Below are 22,545 nucleotides of genomic sequence, written 5' to 3'. Positions count from 1 at the left end.
TCTTTCTCCCCCGAAGACCTTTGTTTCGGCCAAGAAACCATTCCCCTTCCCCCAACTAAAGACAGTACGACTGGGGTCCAGTTCAGCCGTGCCTTTTGTGGCCTGGTGAGCTTTTGACAGCTGGACCTCGAAGGATAAAAGCAGCACCGCATTCGGTAGCTATACCCATCTCCCCTCTTCTCCTCCCTCTTTTCCTTATCTTCTCCTTCTGTCCCCAGTTTCCCCTCACCAACGCATTTCTGTTGTGGTTATTTCAATAAAACTGCATTTGTTGGTTTTGTTACTGTAAATCCCCTGTGCCTTTGTCGGTTATTTTGCATCTTAAAATCACCGCGTTACCCGTTCACTGGGACGGATCGCGACAGTGGGGGGGTCTCCGCTGTCCCAGTGCACGATGTGGGGGGTCAGTGCTCGAGCGGGGGGTCCCGGTGCTCAATGACGACACTGATTGATGGGTTGGGGGAGTCTCTGGTGGTCCCGGTGCATGAGGAGGGGGGAGGAGAAACTCGAGGGTCCTGATGCCTGAGAGGGGGTCCCAGTGCATGAGGACAGTGAAATTTGGGGTTCCCGGTGCTCAGCGGGGTCCCATTGGGTGCCCAAGGGCAGTGTCTGACACAGAGAGAGACCCCAGTTACACCAGGGACCCGCAGACGGGGGCTGGGTCAGTCCTGGTGACACTCAGGGGGCTCTTGGTAGCACAAGGACCGCCCAGGTTCTCCTGCACGAGATCTTGGTGACACGAGAAGCTGGTGGCACTTGAGGAACTGGTGGCACTCGAGGGGCTCTTGGTGACACGCAGTGCTGTGGCACTCAAGGAGCTGGTGGCACTCGACTGCCCCCAAGTCTCTCCAGTGACATCACTGCACCAACGACATTACAGTGGTGACATCACTGTCTCTGCAGCAGCCTCGGGATGTCCTTGATGGCTTTTTGGCACTGCTTGGCCACTGCGCGGCTGCCAGGGCCACCCGGGCCACCGGGGCCACCTGGGCCAGCATAGGGACTCAAAAGGAGGTTGTGGATATCCCACAGTGTCGGCAGCAGGTGATGCGAGGCCAGGCGGGCGCTGCCCTCCCACAGACGCTCAAACTCAGCCACGTCGGCCACCAAGGCCTCAAGGATATTGGGGGACATTTGCTCTGGCCACTTCAGGGTGTCCTCAATCTCCTCGAGCTGGGTCTGCATGTCCCAGGTGAACTCGATGGCTTTTTCACACGCGTCCACCAAACGCTTCAGCGGTGCCAGGGCCACCACTGCCCAATGTCCCCTCCAGGCGGCCGCCCTCGCCCGGCTGGTGGCCACCATGGCCTCATCCATGGCCTTGCTGGTAGCTTTCTCTTCCTCACTGGTGGCCGCTGCCACCTGAGCATTGTGCGTGGCCCCTGCCGAGGCCCCCTCGACCCTGTCCAGGGTCACCGGCAGCCACCAGGGTGTGGCCTCCAGGTTGTCCCCAGGTTGTCCCCTCTCCCTGAAGGTGGCCTTTAACCACAGGTGCTTGGCCCACAAGGGTGTCGCGTCCCAGCAGGTCTTGCGCAGCTCATCGGCCTCCTCCTGCAGCCGGTCCCATCTCTCCCTGAGCGCGGCCACCAACTCCTGCCAGGCCTTGGCCGCGGCTCTCACATCGGCCCAGTTGGTCCCAGGGGTGGCCAAGAGGGCGGCCAGGGCCTGGCCCAGGCAGGGGACACCACGGTGGCCCATGGAGGTGACATCGCCATGGTCCAGGGTCTCACGGAGGCTCTGGGTGAATCTCCTCAGGGCCGCGGGCAGGAACTTTGGGGACACGCGCTGCCGCACGTCCCTGTGTGACCCGGTCACGGTGGCCGCCACCTTGCCCAGGGTGGCCACCACGGACACCAGCGCCTTCAGCAACTGGGGAGGGGACAGGGCACGTGTCAGACCTGGTGGCACTTGTGGCCGCCTGCAGGGGCCCCTGTGCCCTCCCGGGCTCCCCTCTGTCCCTTTCTCATCCCCTCGTCCCCACTGCCACCCCCGTGTTCCCCCCCGTCCCCCACTGCTCCCTTCTCCCCCGTGCCCCCTCCCCCCACTGTGTCCTTCTCTCCCCACCCCCCGCGACCCCGGTCGCACCTTCTGGTTCTGCTGGCTCATTGGTGACCGGCGGGGACACCTTGGGGACGCTCCGGTGGCGAAGGAGCCCCGGGACAGGCACCGGTCCCGGCCCAGAATCGGCCCCGGCGGCGGCGCTCGCGGAAATGCCCGAGCGCGATCGGGAGGCGCCGGAAAGGGGCCGGGGCCAGAGGCAGTGACGTCACCGTCCCGCCCATCACCAGTACCGCCCCAATCCTCGGGAAGCACCAGATTGGATTCGGGAGATTTTTAGGCTGAATCCCAAGGGGTTTAGGCTCCATCCCGCCATTTCTAGGCGGATTAAATCCGCCGTTCCCGGCTGGATTGATGAGGGAACGTGGAGCGCTCTGAGGAGCGGGCGGAACTGCCCTCAACCAAGATGGCGGCGCTGCTTCTCTCGCGAGACCTCTGGCGAGAAGCGGGGTGGGGGCAGTTGGGAGGGGATTTGGGGGAACCTGAGGGAGAACTGAGGGTCCTGAGGAGGTTTGGGGAGTTCTGAGGGGATGTGGAGAGTTCTGAGGGGGTTTGGGGGGTCCTGAGGGGGCGTGAGAGGGTTTAGGGAATCCTGAGGGGATCTGGGGGATACTGAGGGGATCTGAGGGGAGGCTGGGGGGTCCTAAAAGAGAACTGGGGGCGCTGAGGGGATGTGAGGGGGTTTGGGGTCCGTCAGAGAGAACTGGGGGTTCTGAGAGAAAATTTGAGGTATCTGAGTGTTATAAATAAGAAGCTTGACAAGGCCAATATTCAAGCAGCAATCAATTTATTAATTAATATCGTAAAGTATGAGCAATACAGCGCTGGGTACAGTGGGGGAAGTTTTCCCTCTAACTGCACACCAATAGTTGAGGGTTACAGGTATTTATAGGGGTACTCATAAGCTTTCTCACCAGTTTCTATTCCAATTTTTATTCATCAGCAGTTTCCACTCCAAATTTTTACGTCACAATTCTATACACTGTTTTGATTTAGTTTTTCTCAGGATGTATCTCAAAAGGATTATCCCCAGATGGTGGTGGTCCAGTTTCCGAAAGAAGAAAGATGAATCTCGTATGGTGAAGTCCATCTTCCCAGATGTGGGTCCACCCTTTAATTGCAAAGACTATAAATCTCCTAACAGTGGTGTCCATCTTCCCTCGGTCGAAACTATAAATCCTTCAGCTGATGTTCATCTTCCTTTCTCAAGCTGATTTTCTCTGCTTTATTAAGGTGTGACATAAGCAAGTTTCCTTTATATATATTCCAAAGCTATAGTTTCAAGGATACAAGCAATATTCTAAAATTATACTTCAAAAGTTTATTTTTGCAGAACTCTTTGAGGATTAACTACAAGCAAAAAGCAACATCCTTAACACTTTAATTCCAATGCTCCTAAATCAACCAAGGTTAATTGCAAAAAAAGATAGGTTCAAAGGCCTTCTTCCATGCTTTACTTTCCTCAGTTATTATTAGAATTCGCAACTGTCCCATTGTCGGTCCCCACACATATCACAATCACAAATACACACATTGCCTGTATGTACCTGACACGAAACACAGCTTTGTATTTCACACCCTGACAATGGTTGCCCCATCATAAGAATCGCAGAATTTGCATCTCCAAGCTCCCACCTGAGGTTTCCACCTGCAGTTACATCCCAGGCCTGTTTTGCTAGATCCGGACCAAAACATATTAAAAAGGGCTCAAGTTCCATTCTGGTGTTGCCACTTCCACTGATAGTCACGGACTACATGTGTCCTACTTGTGGAATTATCTTGGGGGCAGCTTAAAAATAAGGCATCAAAAAACATATCCTTCCCCCCTGCTTTACAGCCTTCAAAATCCTTTTGGTAATTATGGAAGGAGCACCTTACCCAGCTACCATTAGTGAGCTTAACATGTTTTTGATTCCATCTGCCTTGATATCTGGAACGATCATAAGGAGAGCAGCTGGGGGTCCAACAATCTAAACCTAGTCACAAACGCTTTTTCACCACATATATGTTTCCTATTCTATTTAGACAATAAATGCCTCTTTCAGAAGAATGAAGCTGCCATGGGCTTCCTTCTGCATCCCAAAATCCTGTTCCATTATGGACCTCACTCAGGGCACTGACCCACCATTTAGGCTCGACTGGGCTGGCCACCCATGGCCAGCAGACCCTCCGCAGACCCAACAATTGCTAAGATTAAAGGTTTTGCTACTTCTTCTCCCAAGGTTAAAAATTATTTTCCCACTTCTGCCCCAAACCTAACTGACAATATAAGTGTAAGATCATTAAGAGAAACATTCTAAATGTGTAATCTAATCTCCTAACCGAATTTTCACTTTCACGTTGTCTTCCACACCACCTGTGGTGAGAGAAGGCAGAGAAACAGCTTAACATAAAAACAACCAATGACAGTGAGGATTGGCCCCCAGTGACTGGAGGTGGGAGAGGAGGGATGCCCACACAAACTGTTTCAGCAGGCAGTCTGTGGGGAGGCGCACAGGGCTTCCCCCGATGTCGCCGCACTGGCTGCTGCTCCATTCCGCCCCTGTGGAGCGTCGGTCACGGCTTCCCATCCTTCTCCTCCAGCTGAGATGTCCAAACCTCCGGGGCCTCAGAGACCTTGACCCGAGTGTGATGGGTCCACCGTGTTCAGCTGCCTTGACGGCTGTTTCTGTGGTCAGCAACGCTTGGAAAGGTCCACGCCACTTCACCACCAGGGTGCTTCTTTCCACTCTTTAACTGGGACCCAATCTCCCGGCTGGATGTTGTGAACAGCAAAGTCCAAAGGCAGGGTCTGTGCCAGCTGAGCTTCCTGTCCAACAGATTTCACAAGAGACAGTATCCTGGCCACATATTGTTTCAAATATACATCACTTATCTCTATCCCCCTACTAGGCTGAGAATTACAAGGGTAAGGAATTCCAGACATTAATTCAAAGGGAGATAATTGAATATCTCCCCTGGGTCTGGCCCTTATTCTTGCCAAAACCAGTGGCGAGAGCTGTACCCACGGCATCTTAGTTTCTATCACCAGTTTCAGGAGGTGTTTCTTTATCTCTCCATTCATCCTCTCAACCCACCCGAACTCTAGGGGTGCCAGGGGGTATGGAGGTTCCATTGTATCCTTAAAGCAGTCATAACTCCTTGAAGAATTTTTCCTGTAAAATGAGTTCCCCTATCTGAGCCTATTGCTTCCACAGTCCCATATCTTGGAATTATTTGTTCCAAAAATACTTTAATAACTGATCCTGTAGTTGCTGAAATGGCTGGAAATGCTTCCGGCCACCCTGTTAACTGACAGACACACTGTTACCAGAAGATATTTGAACCTTGCCACTCGAGGCATTTCAGTAAAATCCACCTGGCATCTCTGGAAGGGAGGTACAGCCCAAGACCTCCCTCCCCTGGCGAGTTTCTTTGTAACTCTGTTATTGGTTTTAGCACAAATCAAACAACCCTCAATAGCTTGCTTTAGCCAGAATAAAAATAAGCCAGAATAAAAAGACCCACAGCAGCATACGTTTTGAGGAAGGCTTCTGCCAGTCCTCAGGAGCCCCAGTGACTCTCTTCATGAAGTTATTTTAACAATTGCAGGGCCAGAGCTTTTGGTATCCACTGCTTACCATCCCTTGTAAACCAATTATCCTCTCCTTCCTCTGCCCCACTCTTTTAAATTATCTCAAGTTCCTCTGGTGGAAAAGACAGTTTCTCTGGCAGTGGTGCAGTTACTGGGAGCAAAGGGAGCATCTTGGAGCTTTTTGGCAACAATGCAGCTTTCCCAGCTTCTTCATCAGCTAGTCGGTTTCCTGTTACCTCTTCTGAGCACCCTGCCCCGTGCCCCTTGATGTGTATTATTGCTAACTTTTTTGGCAAGTTCACCACCTCCAATAAGTGAGAGATTAAGTTCTCAAGAGATAATGTCTTTCCCCTGCAGCTTAATAAACCTCTTTCTTCCCATAATTTTCCAAATGTATGTATCACCCTGTTATCTTTGCCCAATTATCCCATCAAAAAAATCCCCAAACAATGTTTGAGGTAGCACCAATCTTAATTGAATAGTTTAGAAAATGTATAAAATTGGATACACTTGAAATATTGACAATATAATTTAGTTAAAATTATGGATAATTTGGTTCCAATAATAGCGCATAAGCAAAACAAAAATAACCGCGCAGGGTACGGAGTGCAGGGTTCTGGGACCCTTGCCACCTCACGTAGGAGCTTGCCAGGTGAAAATTACCCCTTTTGTGCCATATGTCAATGCCATCTCCTCCCCTTTTCGATTCATCACACTTCTACCTCCACCCTCATCACCACCTTTACCGTGCATGCTCCACCACTCGGTTTGGTGGTCGCACCCATCTTTCCGGGTCATCACTGATGAAGGCCTCTCCTCTTCCTCGATGTCCTTTAATTCACCATTGGGCTCACATGCTCACCAAGCCAGTACAATGTGAGCCAAAACTAACAGAATATTATGTTTAAGCATCAAAGCAATAAATCTCTTATAGAGGGCATTTTCCTGGGACCCAACCAGATTTTCCTTTCTTTCTGTTAATTTTTAGTAACTGTTATCTCTTGCTTTTTCCTGCCTTTAACATCTGCAGGAAAGGGTGGGGGGGAGAAGGAACCCCTCCTCTCCCTTTCTTGGCAGTACACCTTCTAACTGTTTCATTATTGCCAAATATTAATGACTGTATCAATATTGATTACTGTTTCAATTTTGTCAGCACAAATCATATCTATTTACCATACTTCTCACTATCCTGCTCTGAGTTTTTGGAGTTTTCTGTCAGAGACCTCTCCCCTCCCCCACTCATCCACAGAGGTTTGGGGCGGTTTTTCCTTTTTGGGGGAAATCAAAACGATGCACTCATGCTCCTAATTAGGGGCAGGAGAAGGGAGGCTCCAGGGCTTCCCGCTGAGCCGGAGCCACCGGAGCCGCAGTGCCGGGAAAGCCGTGGCGGAAGCTGTGGAGAAGTTTATTTGTGTTTCAGCGCAATGCCCCTCGGGCCCGGGCCAGTTCCAGGGCTGTTCCTCAGCTCCGGCTCTGCCCTCACGCAGCCCGGGGGGCCCTGAGAGCACGGGGCGGGGCTGTGCCGTGTGCAGAGCCCGCCCCTGGCTGGGATTGGGCGGTGCTGCCGTCAGTCGTGGTTGCGGCGCGCCGATTGGTGGGAGCAGGTCGGAGCAGGGTCTCGGTGGTGGGCTGAGGGCGGCCAAGGCTGGGCAGCGGCGCCATTGTCGGAGCGGCGGCGGCGGTCGGAGCGCGGTGAGGCGGCGGCGGAGCTCGGAGGCGGCCGCAGCGCAGGTGGGAGCCGCGCTGGGTTGTGCGGGGGCTCGGGGCTGGCTGCGGGCCTCGGGGGCGGCAGGGGGCTCGGGCGGGTTGGTTGTGCCGTGTCCGGCCCGTGTTGCCGCTGGCGTGAGGGCGCTGCGGGAGCGGCTGCCCGCGGTCTCCTTGCGGCCGCTGCCTCGGCAGGAGCCGCTGCCGGAGCAGCGCTGGCTCGGCCCGGTTGCTGTGGCTGGGACAGAGGGGGCTGCCCCGTGCCCGGGGCTGTGCGGGGAAATTCCCGTGGCCGGAGGTTTGTGTGCCCAGAGGAGACAGAGGAGTCCTGTAAAAGTGACTTTATTGCTGAGCAGAGGGAGAGGCCGTGGGGCATTTGCCGTGCGCTCTCTGCCATTGTTGTAGTTCGCAGCCTCCTTTTTTATCCTCATTTTCCCGGCCTCATCTCCCTCTTCCTTTGCCCCCTGGCTGAGGTACTTGGAAGGTTCAGATCTCCTCATCTGCCAACTGCATGTCCTCGTTAATGTGCACCCCACTTTTGTAAAACAGCCGGTATGCATGGGTCTGTTAAGTCTTTACTCTCTTGGAAGTTCAGGAATTCAGCGGTACTTTGTCTGAGCAGCAGTCGATGTTATTTAGTAAGAGTTTTTGAGACTGGTGGTTTCTGTCTTCCTTATCTACGAGTCCCTGACCCAATCTCTGGGAATATTCACTCAGTTTTTGGTTTTGTTTTTTTTTTCTTTTTTCCTTACTGAGTCTTCTTTGGTTTTGTGATTATTCTCAGTGCCCTCATTCCCTGTCGTTCTGTAGCCGTTTCTGCATCTGGAGGCCTGGCTGCCACCTGCATCCCCTCGCTCAGCTGCTGAATGAGCTGCACTCTCAAGGTGTGGAGCATGGTAAAAAGATGAGAGTTGCTGTAGCACATCAGAGGAGAAACAGCATTCGTTTAACCCATGGTGTGCCAGGGAGCCTCAAAACCGTGTCCCATTCCCATCCTTTCTACGTTTGGACTGGTACATGAGCTGCTTTCTTGTTTGCTTTGCTATCTGTTTCATCACTTTTCCTTTGTCATGTATTTGCCAACAGCAGTTTGAGTCATTTAATTTTCCACAATCGTCCTGATTTTCTGCTAAAAGGTATTATGATCCCATCCCATGGTGAAGTGTTGTGTTCCTCATTTCAGTGGATTGGTCAGCAGGAAGGTCAGGAGCTGGAGCTGTCTGGTTGGTTATTATTGCGAGGAGAGCTTGTAATCTGATGATGCCATTGAAATGAGAAATGGGTTCTGTGGCTCCTGATATGAATTGGTTCGGGTTCCCAGGGCCTGGTCCATGGTGTTGTAGGATTTGTTCTGCTGGTCGTTCATCTTTTCTCCATTTTTGGTCGCTCTCTCCAGCCAGGGCTGCATCAATTGACTGCTTTTCTCTAACTAAATCATCAAATCCTTGGAATCCCAACTGATTTCCCTGAATTTTTGGTAGCAAAATAATCCCCACTGCTGTAATATACCCTGTATAACACAGACAGTGCCAGCACATGCTGGAGTGGGCAGAGGGATGATTCCCCTCCATTTATTTATACTGAAGTTTTCCCAACATTCTCCATTTGCTGTTTCCTTTTGCAGCTTCACCCGTTTGTGTTGCAGGGTCAGATATCCTCCCCCTGGGCTCTGCCTTGAATTTTGCAAATTCCATCAGTGCCAGCAGGCAGAGCTTGGGGTGAGGGGCAGAGGGAATCAGCCGAATTCCTGCCCCAGGCAAGAGACCCAGGTGCATTGTCCACACTTTGCCCAGCAGTGTTCATTTGCATTTCTAAAGCTCCTGTGGAGGCTGCCTGGAATGGAGCTTCTCTTCCAGGGCAGCCATCTGGTGAGTCACATGTGGCCCCCTCAGAATCTGCTGTTATCAAAAAAGTAGAAACTATTTCAGAGTTGAAAGTGTTACTTTTAAAGCTTTTCGGTTTTGCAAAATGCAGCATAAAGGCAAACATGGAAACACCCAGACCAAAACTTGATTCTCACAATTACTTCTATCCTAAACCTACCTGACAATATAAAGTGGGAATATTATGAGATTTTTTTCTCATGTTGTAATTTTGTCACTGAAACTGCAGGGAAAACAAAATCTTTCCAAGAATCTCTTTAGTGTTAGAGAATCAAGGCATTCCTAGATTCTGGCCAGGATGTGCAACAGAAATAATTTCTTTCACAAATAGCCCGGATGTGCAGAGAAAATCATTCCATACCATGTGAGTTTTACTCGATTTTTCCTAAACTTTACATAGTCTGAACCAATCTAAATCCACTGCTTTAATGTTCCTTGCTTCCAAGTTGTGTAAGGTTTTAGAATTTGGTTTCCTCTTGGACCCGGATTTCTTCCCCTCTGATGTGAATTCCATCTCCACACTCCTGGATTTCCTTCTCAGCCTTTTCCAGCCCAGGTGTCTCCAGCTCTGCCCGGGCAGTGTCGGAGGTAGCTGTTGGTTGCTGTTTGCTGCTGGGCAGTGTTGATGTTTTGTTGTTGGTCGTTATCTCTGTGGGTGTCTTTTGGTCTTGCCCAGTCTGTTGGGATGTTAAACTCATCTCAATTCAGTGGCATAACATCCCTTAAATAAAAGCTTTAAAATTCCTTTCCCAAAGGCAAACCTTAAAGCGCAGAAGCCTTTCCGATCAGAGAAAGAAGATTTAAAAGAACGAAAATCGGTACATTTTGCAGCAGTGCAATGGCAGGCAGCCCAGAGTGTGGGTGTCAGTGAGCCCCAGAGTGGAATTGTGCCCTGGTGTTCCCCAGCAGCTGTGGCAGTGCAGGCCCAGGCAGCGCTGAAGCTGCAGCAGTGGCAGCAAGGCTTGGCCCCAGTGGCTGGAGATGGCAGAGGAGGGTGGCCAGGATTGCAGAGGATTCCAGGGGAGGATCTGTGGGCAGGTGCAGGGGCTTGGCCCGCTGTGGAGCCCTGGCTGCTGCTGCGATGCCTTCAGGGCAGGCTCAGGGGCGGCCTCCCATCCTCCTGCTGGAGGCGGGAAGTGCAAATCTCCGGGGCTTCAGAGCCCATGCGGCCAGGCTGAGGGGTCCCCCCGTGTTGAGCTGTGCTGGCGGCTGTTTCTGGCCTCAGGGACACTTGGCATGGGCCCCTCGGCCACCAGTGGTGCTGCTTTGCACTCCTTGGGCAGGAGCCGATGTCCTGGCTGGGTGTTGGCAGCAGCAAAGTGCCAGGGCAGGCTCTGTGCCAGCCCAGCTTCCTGCAGGAGAATATCCCTTGATATCTGCTCCAGTGGTTGCTGAAGCAGTGAGAATTGCTTTTGCCCCCCTATTAGGTGCCATGGTGTCAACAGAAGATATTGAAGCCTTCCTGCTCAGGGCATTTCAGTGCCAGGCTCTCACAAGCACCCAGAGCTGCGCGGGTTGAGCTGAGCATGGGGCGGTGACCTGCGCTGTGTCTGATTGCCCTTCCTTCCCTCCCCTGGAACAGGGTCTTGCATTTGGACACCACTTGTTCTGGTTGCTTCAGAGTGCTTTGGAGAGACTCCATATCTAATTTTTCCTCTTTCCCTGGGGCTGCCCACACTTCTGGGTTCACTTCAGCATAGGCCTGGCCAGACATTTGACACAGAGGTACAACAGAACCGGCCTCTGTATCCCTTTTAATAATATTAATTTGCGTTCCCTGTTTAGCGATCAAATCACTTCCCCGTAAATCATGATAACAATTAGGAGCAAATAAAAATTCATGCATTTCAAACCCATCACCCACATCTGCTAACAGTGGTTGAGTAAAACCACACATCTTTCCCACTAATCCCATGAATAATCAAAGACATTTTTGGCATTTTCCCCCTTAGGTCTAAGATTCAGAGTGGATTGAGAGGCCCCTGTGTCCATCAGGAAATGCCTCCTCTCAATGCAGACCCACCCTGAATGTTCTCAAGGGCTGCAGTGTGGAGGGTCCCTGGTGTGATGGGAGCTGTGACAGCCCTGGCAATCCATGTCCATCAAGGGGTGGACTTGCTGGTGCTGAGGGTGCTGCTGTCTGTGCTTGCAGTGTCCTTGTGCCCTGCAGCTGGAGCCCTGGTTCCTTGCCAGGGGCTGTTTGGGTGGGCTCTCCCCTGCCGAGGAGGGCAATGCCTCTGCCAGGTGCTTGGGGCCGAGCCCGTGCCCTGGGTGCTGGGGTCCCCTTGGGCCCTGGGGTTGATCTCTCAGGGGCTGTAGGAACTGTGCCCTGGCCTTTGCCTTCAGCTTGGCCTTTTGCTGCTCCCTTCTTGCATTCACCTGCTGTGCCTTTGTGCCCAAGTGCTGCAGGGCCTTCTTGTGCCCCTCCTGCAGCCCCCTCAGTGCCTGTGGGTGCTCATCCTCTGACAGCTGCTGAGCTTTCTGCAAAATATTTTGTGTCTCCAGTAACCCTAACAAAAGCCTTAAAAGATAATCTCCATGCTAAAATGTACATTCCACATTTCCCAGGTGTTCCTTGCTCCTCCTCCCTGTGCTCAGGGTGCCCTCCCCAGCCCATAGCCCAGAGCCGCTCCCTGTCCTGCCGCAGTGTCCAAAGGCGCCCCCCGGCGGGCAGGGCCGGCAGCTGCACGGGGCCGGGCAGCGGCCGGGGCGTCCCGCAGCCTCCTGGGGGCCGGGGGCCGCTGCCGGCCCTGCCCGGGGCTGGTGGGGTCAGGCAGCGCCCGGCGCTGAGCCCCGGCTGCCCCACAGCCCCGGCCCGGCCCCGCAGCTCCCCACAGGCCCCCAGCCCGTGCTCCCGGTGCCGCAGCTCTGCGCCCGGTGCTGCCGCTGCCCCGCACAGAGAAACCCCCTGAAACCCTGACCTCCTTGTTTTCCTCTCCTGGAAACCAGGGATACAAATGATCTGAATCAGCTGACAAGTTTTGAGGCTAAGACCCTGCTGATAAACATCCCAATCCTCAGTTTTTTTCTCTTCCTCCACTTTTCCATCATCCTTTTCCTTCCCACATAGATTTCTCCTGCAGCTTCTTGCCTTTACCATATTGCTGCACACTCCCCTTCACGCAATCGCTTTGCAGCACACCAACACCATCCATGCCCTGTTGTCCAAATGCGAGGGGGATTTGGGGAAGTGGGAGTGGGGCAGCTCCAAGGCCGGGCCCCATCGGGCGCTGTCCTGGCGGGAGCGGCTGCAGTGGGGACCGAGTGCGGGCGGGAGCGGCCGAGAGCCCAGCGCTGCCCCAGCCCGACCTGCCCCAGCTCCATCCCTGCCCCTGCCGTGGGATGCTGTGGGTTTGAGGGGAAGAGGGAGCCAGCAGTGGGTGCTGGGCCTGGGGCAGGAAGAGAAGGGAAGGAGAAGCAGGGTTGAGGAACAAAAGGGTCAAACAATGCATGTGGAGGAGAAGGTGGGATTGTGCAGGAGAAGGAGGAATAGCAGGAGGAAGAGGAGTGAGCAAGAGTAGGGACACAGGAGGAGGAACGGGAAGAGGAAGCAGGACAAGGTTCCACCTCTCCCTCTATCTGCAGCCTCTGACCCCAGCCCCAGGAGTGTTGCCCCCGCTCCACATGCAGCAGATGACCGGGGATTGGGATCCACTATTTTCCAGAGGGTGAATCTTGGTGTTTCTGAGCTTTATTGGGCTAATTGTTGGTGCTTTGTTTTTTTTGTGGGGGCTGAATCTTTATATTTTGGAGGGGGCTTTTGCTGAATCTTGATGTTTGGGAAGTTTTTGATCTGTGTCTTGATGTTTGGAGGACTTTTGTGCTGAATCTTGGTGTTTTGGAGGTTCTTAGAGACACAAGATGCCCAATGACTTAATGAGATGAACTTGGGCAAGGAGGAGCTCCCAGTCGAAGACACTCTCATTTTGTTTTTTACCCATACCAGGATTTTTCATTCCTAGGGCGTGGCTGGATGGAGGAGGAGGAAAAGCCCTGGAGATTCCGCACGAGGAGGGGCTGCAAACCCAGCCCAGGGAGCTGTGGGGAGGAAAGAGCCCCCCTGAGCCGGGAAGGCGGCCGGAGATCCAGCCAGAGCTCAGAGCTGGTGGAGAAGCCCCATGGCAGGGAGAAGCCACACAAGTGCTTGGAATGTGGGAAGGGTTTTAGTCGGAGCTTGCACCTGATCGAGCACCAGGTGATCCACACCGGGGAACAACCCTACGAGTGTGAGGAGTGTGGGAAGCGTTTCAGCTGGAGCTCCAGCCTGAGGCAGCACCAGGTGATTCACAGTGGGGAGAGGCGCTTTGAGTGTGAGGAGTGTGGGAAGAGCTTCAGGCACAACTCTGTCCTGATCCAACACCAGAGGATCCACACTGGGGAAAAGCCCTTTGAGTGTGGGGAGTGTGGGAAGAGCTTCAGGCAGAGGGGCCACCTGATGCAACACCAGATGATCCACACTGGAGACCGGCCTTACGAGTGTGGGGAATGTGGGATGAGCTTCAGCCAGAAGGGCCACCTGATGCAACACCAGAGGATCCACACAGGAGGAAAGCCCTATGAGTGTGTGGAATGTGGGAAGAGCTTCAGCCAGAGCTCTGGCCTGAGGAAACATGAGAGGATCCACACTGGGGAAAAGCCCTATGAGTGTGGGGTGTGTGGGAAGAGCTTCAGCATGAAGTGCCAGCTGACAGAACACCAGAAGATCCACACTGGGGAAAAGCCCTACAAGTGTGGGGAATGTGGGAGGAGCTTCAGAGAAAGCTGGGCCCTGATTCGGCACCAGGTGATCCACACGGGGGAACGGCCCTACACCTGCTTGGAATGTGGGAAGAGCTATGGGTGGCACTCTGACCTGAGAAAACACCAGCAGAGCGTTCACTCTGGGGAGAAGCCCTACAAGTGTTCTGAGTGTGGGAAGAGGTTTCAGACCAGCTCCAGTCTCCTGGTACATCAGCGGACTCACACAGAGGAGAGGCCCTTCCGCTGCCCCGACTGCGGGAAGGGATTCCAGCAAAACTCCAAACTCGCCATCCACCGGCGTATCCACACTGGGGAGAGGCCCTTCAAGTGTGGGGAGTGTGGGAAGAGCTTCTCACAGAGCTCAATCTTGACCAAACACCAACGGAGGCACCACTAAGGGAAGCCCTGTGAATACCCCGAGTTCAGGAAGAGCTTCATGCACTCCTCCAACTCCTTCCCCCACGGGAGAATCTGTGTTGGCTGATCCCCAGTGACCCTCATTGGGCAGAGACCTGGTGATCCATGGTCCTGCTGATCTGTGTTGGGAAGACACCTAGCTGGGGGGCTCCACATCTTCCTGGCTCCCCGTGGTCACGTGGATGTATACAGGGGCAGGGACATCCATTGGGACGCAGACCAACAATGGGAATTCCTTGAGGAGAGCGGATTTGTTGACTTTCAAACCCCTAAAATCTTTTGCATTCAATCCTATCTTCTGGTGGCATCAAGGAATACTGAATGGTCTTGGAGGTCTTTTCCAATTTCAGGGATGCCACGATTTTGATTTCCTGTTGCCCAAAGGTGTCTTTGGCAGCCAAATGGTGAAAAAGTGGGGAAAAAACCAAGATTTTTGAGACAGTGGGGTGGGAACTTCACCAAAAAATGTTCTTCCCTCCCACCAAGCCACATAGGTTCTCTGCCGGCATGGATGCGGAATTCCTTTTCTTTTGGCCTTGATTTTATTTTAATTTCTCTTCATCCCTTTAAAATATCTGATATTGGAGTAAAAACAAAGACATTAAATTAAGATATGCATGTGGTTATGGTAGGACACAGTCATGGAGAGCAGCATGGGGACATACGGTCATGGATGGGAATGGGGACATGGGGGGATGCAGTAATCCCTTGGTCTCTGGGCTTTATATGAGTCCAAATCTGGCTAGCTCTGGACTCTAGCCCACACGGACTTGCAGAGACGGAGATAAAAGACAAGAAGCGCTCTTCTCCACGTGGGAACGAGTATCCTGTTTATTGGCTTGGGACAGAACACTTCTGGTGACGGTGACTGTTGAGAGTTTTTTGCAGATTGAGGAGTTTTTGTTAGACAATGGCCATATTTAGCCGATGCACAATCCAGCCTGCTTGTAATAATGGACAGTGGACGTGTTCACAAACAATGAATAATGGACATATTCAGAAATGGGGTCGGTATATCCTTGAAAGCGATACAAGAAGAAGAATCTTCAGGACTCAGCAAGTTTGTCAGCAAGTTTGGGAAAGTCAGAAAAAAGTGAGCCATGGGTGGGCCAGACGAGCACAGCAAGATGCGTAAAAAAATAGGTGATCCAATCAGCATTCTAATTTAGACGTGTGAACAGCTAGGATTAACCAATCATGTATTAGCTAGAGACACATGGACAGTAGAGATTTATTATAAATATAGTCTTTTTAGGGATAATAAATTTGGCTCACTGGATCATATTGGTCATGGTGTGTTGTCCCTGAACCTCCACACCCCGCATTTCTGGTGGAGAACGCGGGCAGGCCCAATGTCACAGCACTAAAGGGACTCGAGGTCGGCAATTTGGCTGCTGTGCAGGGATGGGAGCCAGCCCTCAAAGAACGGAGCAGCCGGTGTAAAGTATCCTCACTGCCCAGGGGAGAGGGAAAGGTTACTGGAGCTCCAATCGTAGATGACTTGAATCTCACCCTGATCAAGGTGAGCGGCTGGGGAGGAGATGGGGTCTGAACATGAAAGGGAAGGTGTTCAGAAACTCCTCCAACATATCCTCTCTAAGAGAGAACAAAAGTATGATGCCTCCAATTTGAAGGGACTATTGCAATGGGCTTGGGACCATAATCTCGTAGCAGGAGCACAGGTTGCTTTTGAGATTTCAACATGAGAAGCTGTGGGGTGGATGTTGTGGGACTGTATTGCATCTGGCGGGAGTGAGGCAAAAGAGGCGTCTAAATATTCTACTTTGTGGAAAATCATCATTGAGGTGTTGCAAGCCTCAAAGGCAGAGAGGAAAGCTGCTGCTGCGGCTTTTGCAGCCCTTGCCTCTGAGTCAGAACAGCCTCAGGCATTTCCAGCAACTTCAGTCCAGCAGCTGTTTTCTACCACCTTAGATATTCCCTCACGCAGCCCACAGCCCCTCAGCTCAGAATCGAGCATTGCCCCGACTGCTCCTCCAGCTCAGAGCGAGAAAGAGGAAGCTGCTGCCTCTTCGGGGGGTTGGGCTGTCAGACAAAGGTCAGTTGTACTCAGAGTGAAAAAACCTCTTCAGGTGGATAAGCCTGCAGAACAAAGGACAGTTGTACTCGGAGTGAAGAAACTGTTGGTAACAGTAACTTAGAAACTAAACATGCTGTATGTGAAAAGGATAAGGAAGGAGATGTTATTATGAATAATACTTCTATTGGAGAGGATTTAAAGTCTTTAGTGGACAATTTGCAAAAATTGGTAATTCAACAAAATGATTCAGTTTTCCCCAAAAGAGACTATTCTTTTGAGAAAATGGACTTGCCAATGATAGACAGACAACCAGGAAAGTGGTTACCACCCTCCCAGTTTGTCTCTGAGCCAGCATTTGAGCCGGTTAAACAAATTCCTCCCTCTCACGCTGTAAAAAATGTGGAATTAGAGTTGGAATGTGACCCTGAAATAGAAGCAGCTCAGAAACAAAATGGAAGGGAGTTATTACAGAAGCTGTGGTAGAAGGGACTTTTCTCTCAAATGATGTAGAGGCTTTTCCTGTAGTGACTAATGCTGCAGGTAGAGTTTGGGAACCCTTTGATTGGAAGATTTTAGAAAGGTTAAGAGCTGCAATTTCACAATTTGGTTTAAAATCCCAACTTGCACAGTCACTTCTGCAGTATATTTGTACATCTAACACATTAATTCCGGCATTAATGTGTATACCCTAATAAGACTTATAATGCCACCCTGTCAGCAGGTGATGTTCCCTAAAAGCTGGGAGGAAAAGTGTGCTCAGGAAGCAGCAAGACCTGGAGTGCAGGTTGATCCTCTGTGTGGTTTAACAGCACAACAGTTCCTTGGCAAAGGGCCCTGGGCTGCTGCCACTGCCCAGGCTAGGAGCATTGATCAAGTCTTACGGATGAGCCAACAACTAGCACATAATGCCATCCTTGCACTTCCAGATGGGTTATGTATTAAGTCTTTGAAACAGATTTGCCAAGGAGGGAATGAGGGCTTTGATATATTTGTAAACAGATTGCATGAAGCTATCTATGATCATCCTGATTTGGACACAGACACAAAAATAAAATTGTTTAATATGTTTGCTTTTGACAATGCTAATGATAAAACTCGGCAGATTTTGGGAACATTAAGGAAGGGAGCTGATGTTACAGAAAAGCTGGAACTTATGGCTACAACTACAGGGACACAAAAAGCAGCCCATGTAGCTGCTGCAGTACAGGATGTGGTAAAACCATTGCTTTCTAAACTGCAAAAGAGAGCCGAAGGAAAGAACATTAAGTGCTTTGAATGTGATAAAATCGGACATGTTATGAGTCAGTGTCACTCTGCAACTATGAAAAAAAAATTGTTCTATCTGCAAAAAAGATAACCACAATACTAAAGAATGTTGGTTCCAGGGAAATGGGTCTGGGAGCGCCTTCTCTCCGGGCATCACAAAACAAGTACGGAGAGCTGCCTGGATAGCTCAGCCTCCCATGGAGGAGGAGGGCTTTGCTCACTCAGATCATCAACTCTGGAAGCGCCAGAGTGGACGTGGAAACCTCAGTAGACGTGACCATCACGGACTCTGCTGTGCACCTGATAGATACCAATGTAAAAGGACCCTTGGGGGATGGGCTGAGTGCTTGTCTGTTAGGGAGACCATCTGCCTTTAAAAAGGGATTGGATGTAATTCCTGGGGTTATTGATGCAGACTATCAAGGGGTTGTTAAAATTATGATTAGAACATTTTTCCCTCCTGTATCTATTCCAAAAGGTTCATGAATTGCTCAGCTTGTTCCTTTTAAGTCTTGTGTCCCCTGTACAGACTACAAGGAACGGGGAACAGGAAGCTTTGGTTCCACAGGTAAACCAGAAGTATATTGGGCCATGGACATCACAAGAGGTAAACCAGACAAACAGGTAACCCTGACACATCCTAATGGTGATTCTATTACTGAGAAACTCATAATTGACACTGGAGCAGATGTAACCATCATTTCAAACAATATAGAGCCAAAAAATTGGGCATTGGTTGATCCTGCTTTAGGCATTGCAGGTATTGGAGGGACTCAGGCAACTCAGATGAGCAGGGAAGTAATTCCTTTTACTTTCCCACATGGAGTGAATGTATCTACAAGGCCTTATGCCATGCAAACTCCTGGTACTTTACTAGGTTTCCTTGGTAGGGACCTGTTAAGCCAGTTAAAAGCTACCATTGTTAGACAGCCTTTTTGGGATCACATTGCCACAAAGGTTGCTACACAGCATGCACATCGTCTGATTGAGGATGATCCAGTTCAGTTGATGATCATCAATCAGAGCAAAGAGGGTGACAATTATGCCAAGCATCGTTTTGCCTTGATTTGTTAAATGAGTTAAAACTCAGGCTAATCCTTTAGTTATTTTGGAATGGGTATTTTTACCTGTAAAACAATCTAGAACTATTACCATTCGACTGGAACATTTTGCTCATTTGATTATGAAGGGCAGAGAGAGAATATTGGAAATCTGGGGACATGAACCATATGCAATTGTGGTACCATTGGCTAACTGGTTTCTTGAATGGGGAATTAGGCATTCTGTTTCTTTACAGATAGCTTTGGCTGGATAGGATGGTAAAGTTCACAATACTTATCCATGGCACCGGGTGTTATCTTTAGTGGAGCATCAGCATGTGGAGGACAGACCCTGGAGATCTGACTGTCCCGTGTCTGGACAGACAGCATTTACAGATGCAGGGAAAAGGTCAAAAAGGGCTGCCTGCACTTGGCAGCAAGACAAAGTGTGGAAAAAGCATGTCATTTTTGGAGAGGTAAAAGATATGTTGCACATTAGAATTGAAAGCTGTGATTTGGGCTTTTGAAAATTGGAATAATGAGGCCATTAACATTGGTTCTGATTCACTTTATGTATTTGGCTGTGTCCAACGCCTAGAAAGAGCAGTACTTCAGGAGGTGAGTAATGAGCATTTGTATTCCCTTTTAAGCTGATTGCTTAAAAACCTAAATCAAAGAGGGCAGGAATACTTTATTACTCATGTTCCCAGTCATCAAGCTCTCCCTGGTCTGTCTGAAGGTAATGCTCGAGCTGATCAGTTGGTAGCCACTGTCCGGCCAATGCCAAACTGATAAATTTCAGCAAGCTAAAACTTCCCATGCATTTCTTCATCAATCTGCAAAAATGTCAGTTAAACAATTTGGTATTCCCCTTACTGATGCTTCTGGTATTGTGCGATCCTGTCCTGATTGTCAACGAGATGGCATTAGTTTAGGCACTGGTGTTAACCCTAGGGGTACTAAACCTTTGCAATTATGGCAAACGGATGTAACTCATGTAGCAGAATTTGGTCATAAAAAGTTTGTACGATTGCACTGATACCTATTCTTGTGTTATATGGGTTACTCCCTTAATAGGTGAGACAGCACGTCATGTTGAGAAACATTTGTACAATTGCTTTGCCATATTAGGTATCCCCTTAGCAATTAAGACTGATAATGGTCCTGCTTACTGTTCCTTAAGATTCAAACGTTTCTGTAATTTATGGGGTATTCGACATGACACTGGTATACCTCACAATCCTACTGGTCAGGCAGTTATTGAGCGTGCCCATCAGACGTTCAAGGAAAGTTCTGTTTTATTTTTTTTACTTAAGCGAGTATATCTTTCTCATCTTTCTGTTTATGAAGAAAGGTCTCCTTGTAGCAATTGTTTTGGGCGCCCCTGGACACTCTTATCTGGCTCTTTACCTAACGAGCACTTATTCTTTTTCACTCACACACACTCTGCAAGAGAGACACCCTATCTCCCATTCAATCACAGTCCATTCACACATCAGGCCTGTTCATTTACACTTCTCTGGTTCTTGGTGCCTTGCCCTCCCGGACTAGGTTAGGTACCTTTTTTTGACACCCCAGAACCTTACGTACTGACACCCCTAAGTTTCCCCACTGACCTAGGTTCAGGACCCCGGAGTTTCCCTTTTCCTTTTATTAAACAGAAGAAGGAAACGTTAGCAAACCTCTTAGACTCCCACAAAGTGGATCCCTGTTGTCAAAGCATCGCTGGTTCATGTAGGGCCCTACCGTGACTCCTTCCACCTCCCCCGAGGCTTGGCTCTCCCTCTTCCCTAGAGATAGCCTCAGAGTCAGGGGTTCGGACCTCCGCACCTTGCCCAAGCTGGACTTCCCACCTTGGCACCCTGAAGGATTGGCCACAGGACTACTCCTTGCATCCACGGTGCTAAAATGTCCTATGATACTGCAGCCCCCCTCACGTGGGGTTGGCCTCTCTGGGCTTCAGTATTGCTGAGTCTCTGGGAAGGACTCTAAAACTGATTGCCTCTGGTGTCAGTTCACCAATGAGGCTGAGTGTCACTCAAAACTCTTCTCGGCAGCTCCCTACACGCACAGGGAGCTGAAGCTGATTTGTGTGTGATTCACTGTCTTTCACCAAGCCTCTCCCCACGCTTGGAGGGCAATGGCTTGTCAGGCTTTAACCGGACCTGCTGCCGGGTGCTGGAACAAGGGGGGTTGGGGGGGCGCCTCACTCACCTCACTTCCCTGCCTCACTTCCCTCTTTTGCTTACCTCCATTCCCAGCCAGTTGGTCTCCTCGTGGAGAACTCAGAACTGTGGTAGTAGAAGGTCCACAGTCATTTTGGGGCTCCGAGCTGCTTGGGCTGCTGGCCCCATCTCAAACACACACACACACACACACACACACACACACACACACACACACGCCCTCTCACTTAGCCCCCGTTCCCCCAACCCCTCGGGCCCGGCTCGTCCTTTGGTTTGGCGAGGTCATATCTTGGATGAGTCCCCAAGCCAATAAAAATGAGAGCACACACATGGTACTAAAAGTGATTTCAGTATTTATTATAAGAAAAAGAAAGGCCCAAAGCAAGCTGGCCTGCAGGCCGAGCAGGAGTGTTCACGTAGAGGATGCTGCAGCACTGGCACTGGGGCTTCTTCAGCAGCAATTTAACGACATCCCTGATGGAGCAACACAAGTTCAGTGGGTCAGAAGCCTCTTTTTATCCTGTTTTTTGTCCCTTTGGAGATGTTGCATTGTGATTTCAGGGTTTACCTCAGAAACCCGGTCCCTGCCCTGAAGATTCCCTCCCAGGTGCATCGATCACCTCTCCTTTCCCCTCCCTGACCACTGGCGAGCACTGTCTGTCAGTCCTGGAATTCCAGCAGGGCTAGGATGATTGGCAGATTCAAAGGATGCCATCTACCCCTGGGGGGGCATTGGGCCAGGTGTCCTTTGTCCTTTAAGACCTCCTCCTGTGTACCTGGTTGGTGAGCTCCCTATGCCTTCCCTCCTCCTCCCCAGGGCTAAAAGGAACAGCTACCACGCAGTTCAGGGAGTTCTGCTGGAGCTGTTGCTGGATTCAGAGGCCTGTGGGCCGGAATAAAGCTCTGGATTGAAATTCTTCATGAGAACTGACTCCTTTCCTTTACCATCACCTTAAAGCTTCTCCAGCAGAGGTAAACCTGGGGAGTGGCCCCTCCATGGGAGGAAGCTCCATCCTGCCACCACCAGAGGCCCGGCATGCCTGGACTTGCCTCCACATGCTCAGCTGCAACATCCAGCTAGCCAAAAGTGTCTCTGGGGTGAAACACCACAGTTGCCACTATTTGGTTCAGCACCAAGGCCCAGACAAGCTCAGGCACATCCTGTCCTGCTATATTGGTAATTATTCCAAAAGGATTGGTTTCCTTTTGGATCCTTCATTTGCATGAAGGTTTAAGGCCCTTGATTGGCCCATTATAGCTCTGTCCAGGCTGGGTGGCTTTTCTTGGTGGGTGGTGCTTTACTGAGGTGTGTTATGGTACATTGAGTACCATATTTTTTATAACTACTCTTCTAAATATAAGAGTAGTAATAAGAAATATAACTTTTACAATATAACAACCCAAATGAACAGTACATGCTTAACCATCTATCAACTATTTACAACAGTTTCTAACCTATTTTTAACAATTCCCCCCTCTAACTATTGGATTGGGCTTCCAGCTTGCATCAACATTTTGAAGTTCAACTTCTACTTTTCTCAATTTCCTGTACTGTTCTAGCCCATCTCTGGCATTCTGATCACTCTGTTCTTTCATTAACATTACTTTTTCACTGCTTTTCCCTTCCCCGTTCCCTTGC

General features: G+C 50.5%; 2 protein-coding genes across 2 annotated transcripts; one reads left to right on the top strand and one right to left on the bottom strand.

The window, feature by feature from the left end:
• Positions 1–247: 247 nt before the first annotated feature.
• Positions 248–2,331, bottom strand: LOC135460992 (uncharacterized). Its single transcript, XM_064737973.1, has 2 exons — positions 2,086–2,331; positions 248–1,869 (listed from the first exon to the last, which is right to left on the bottom strand). The coding sequence occupies exons 1-2, from the start codon at positions 2,104–2,106 to the stop codon at positions 889–891; spliced, it is 1,002 nt and encodes a 333-aa protein (XP_064594043.1). The 5' UTR covers positions 2,107–2,331; the 3' UTR covers positions 248–888.
• A 4,882-nt stretch (positions 2,332–7,213) lies between these two features.
• On the top strand, positions 7,214–15,655 carry LOC135460997 (zinc finger protein OZF-like). Its single transcript, XM_064737978.1, has 3 exons — positions 7,214–7,363; positions 8,121–8,220; positions 13,182–15,655. The coding sequence occupies exon 3, from the start codon at positions 13,193–13,195 to the stop codon at positions 14,354–14,356; it is 1,164 nt and encodes a 387-aa protein (XP_064594048.1). The 5' UTR covers positions 7,214–7,363; positions 8,121–8,220; positions 13,182–13,192; the 3' UTR covers positions 14,357–15,655.
• Positions 15,656–22,545: the final 6,890 nt, after the last annotated feature.

This window comes from Zonotrichia leucophrys, unplaced genomic scaffold (genome assembly GCF_028769735.1).
Source record: "Zonotrichia leucophrys gambelii isolate GWCS_2022_RI unplaced genomic scaffold, RI_Zleu_2.0 Scaffold_145_113207, whole genome shotgun sequence".
NCBI lineage: Eukaryota > Metazoa > Chordata > Aves > Passeriformes > Passerellidae > Zonotrichia > Zonotrichia leucophrys.
Note: the sequence above shows the minus strand (reverse complement) of the source record. Positions and strands in the feature narration are given on the sequence as shown.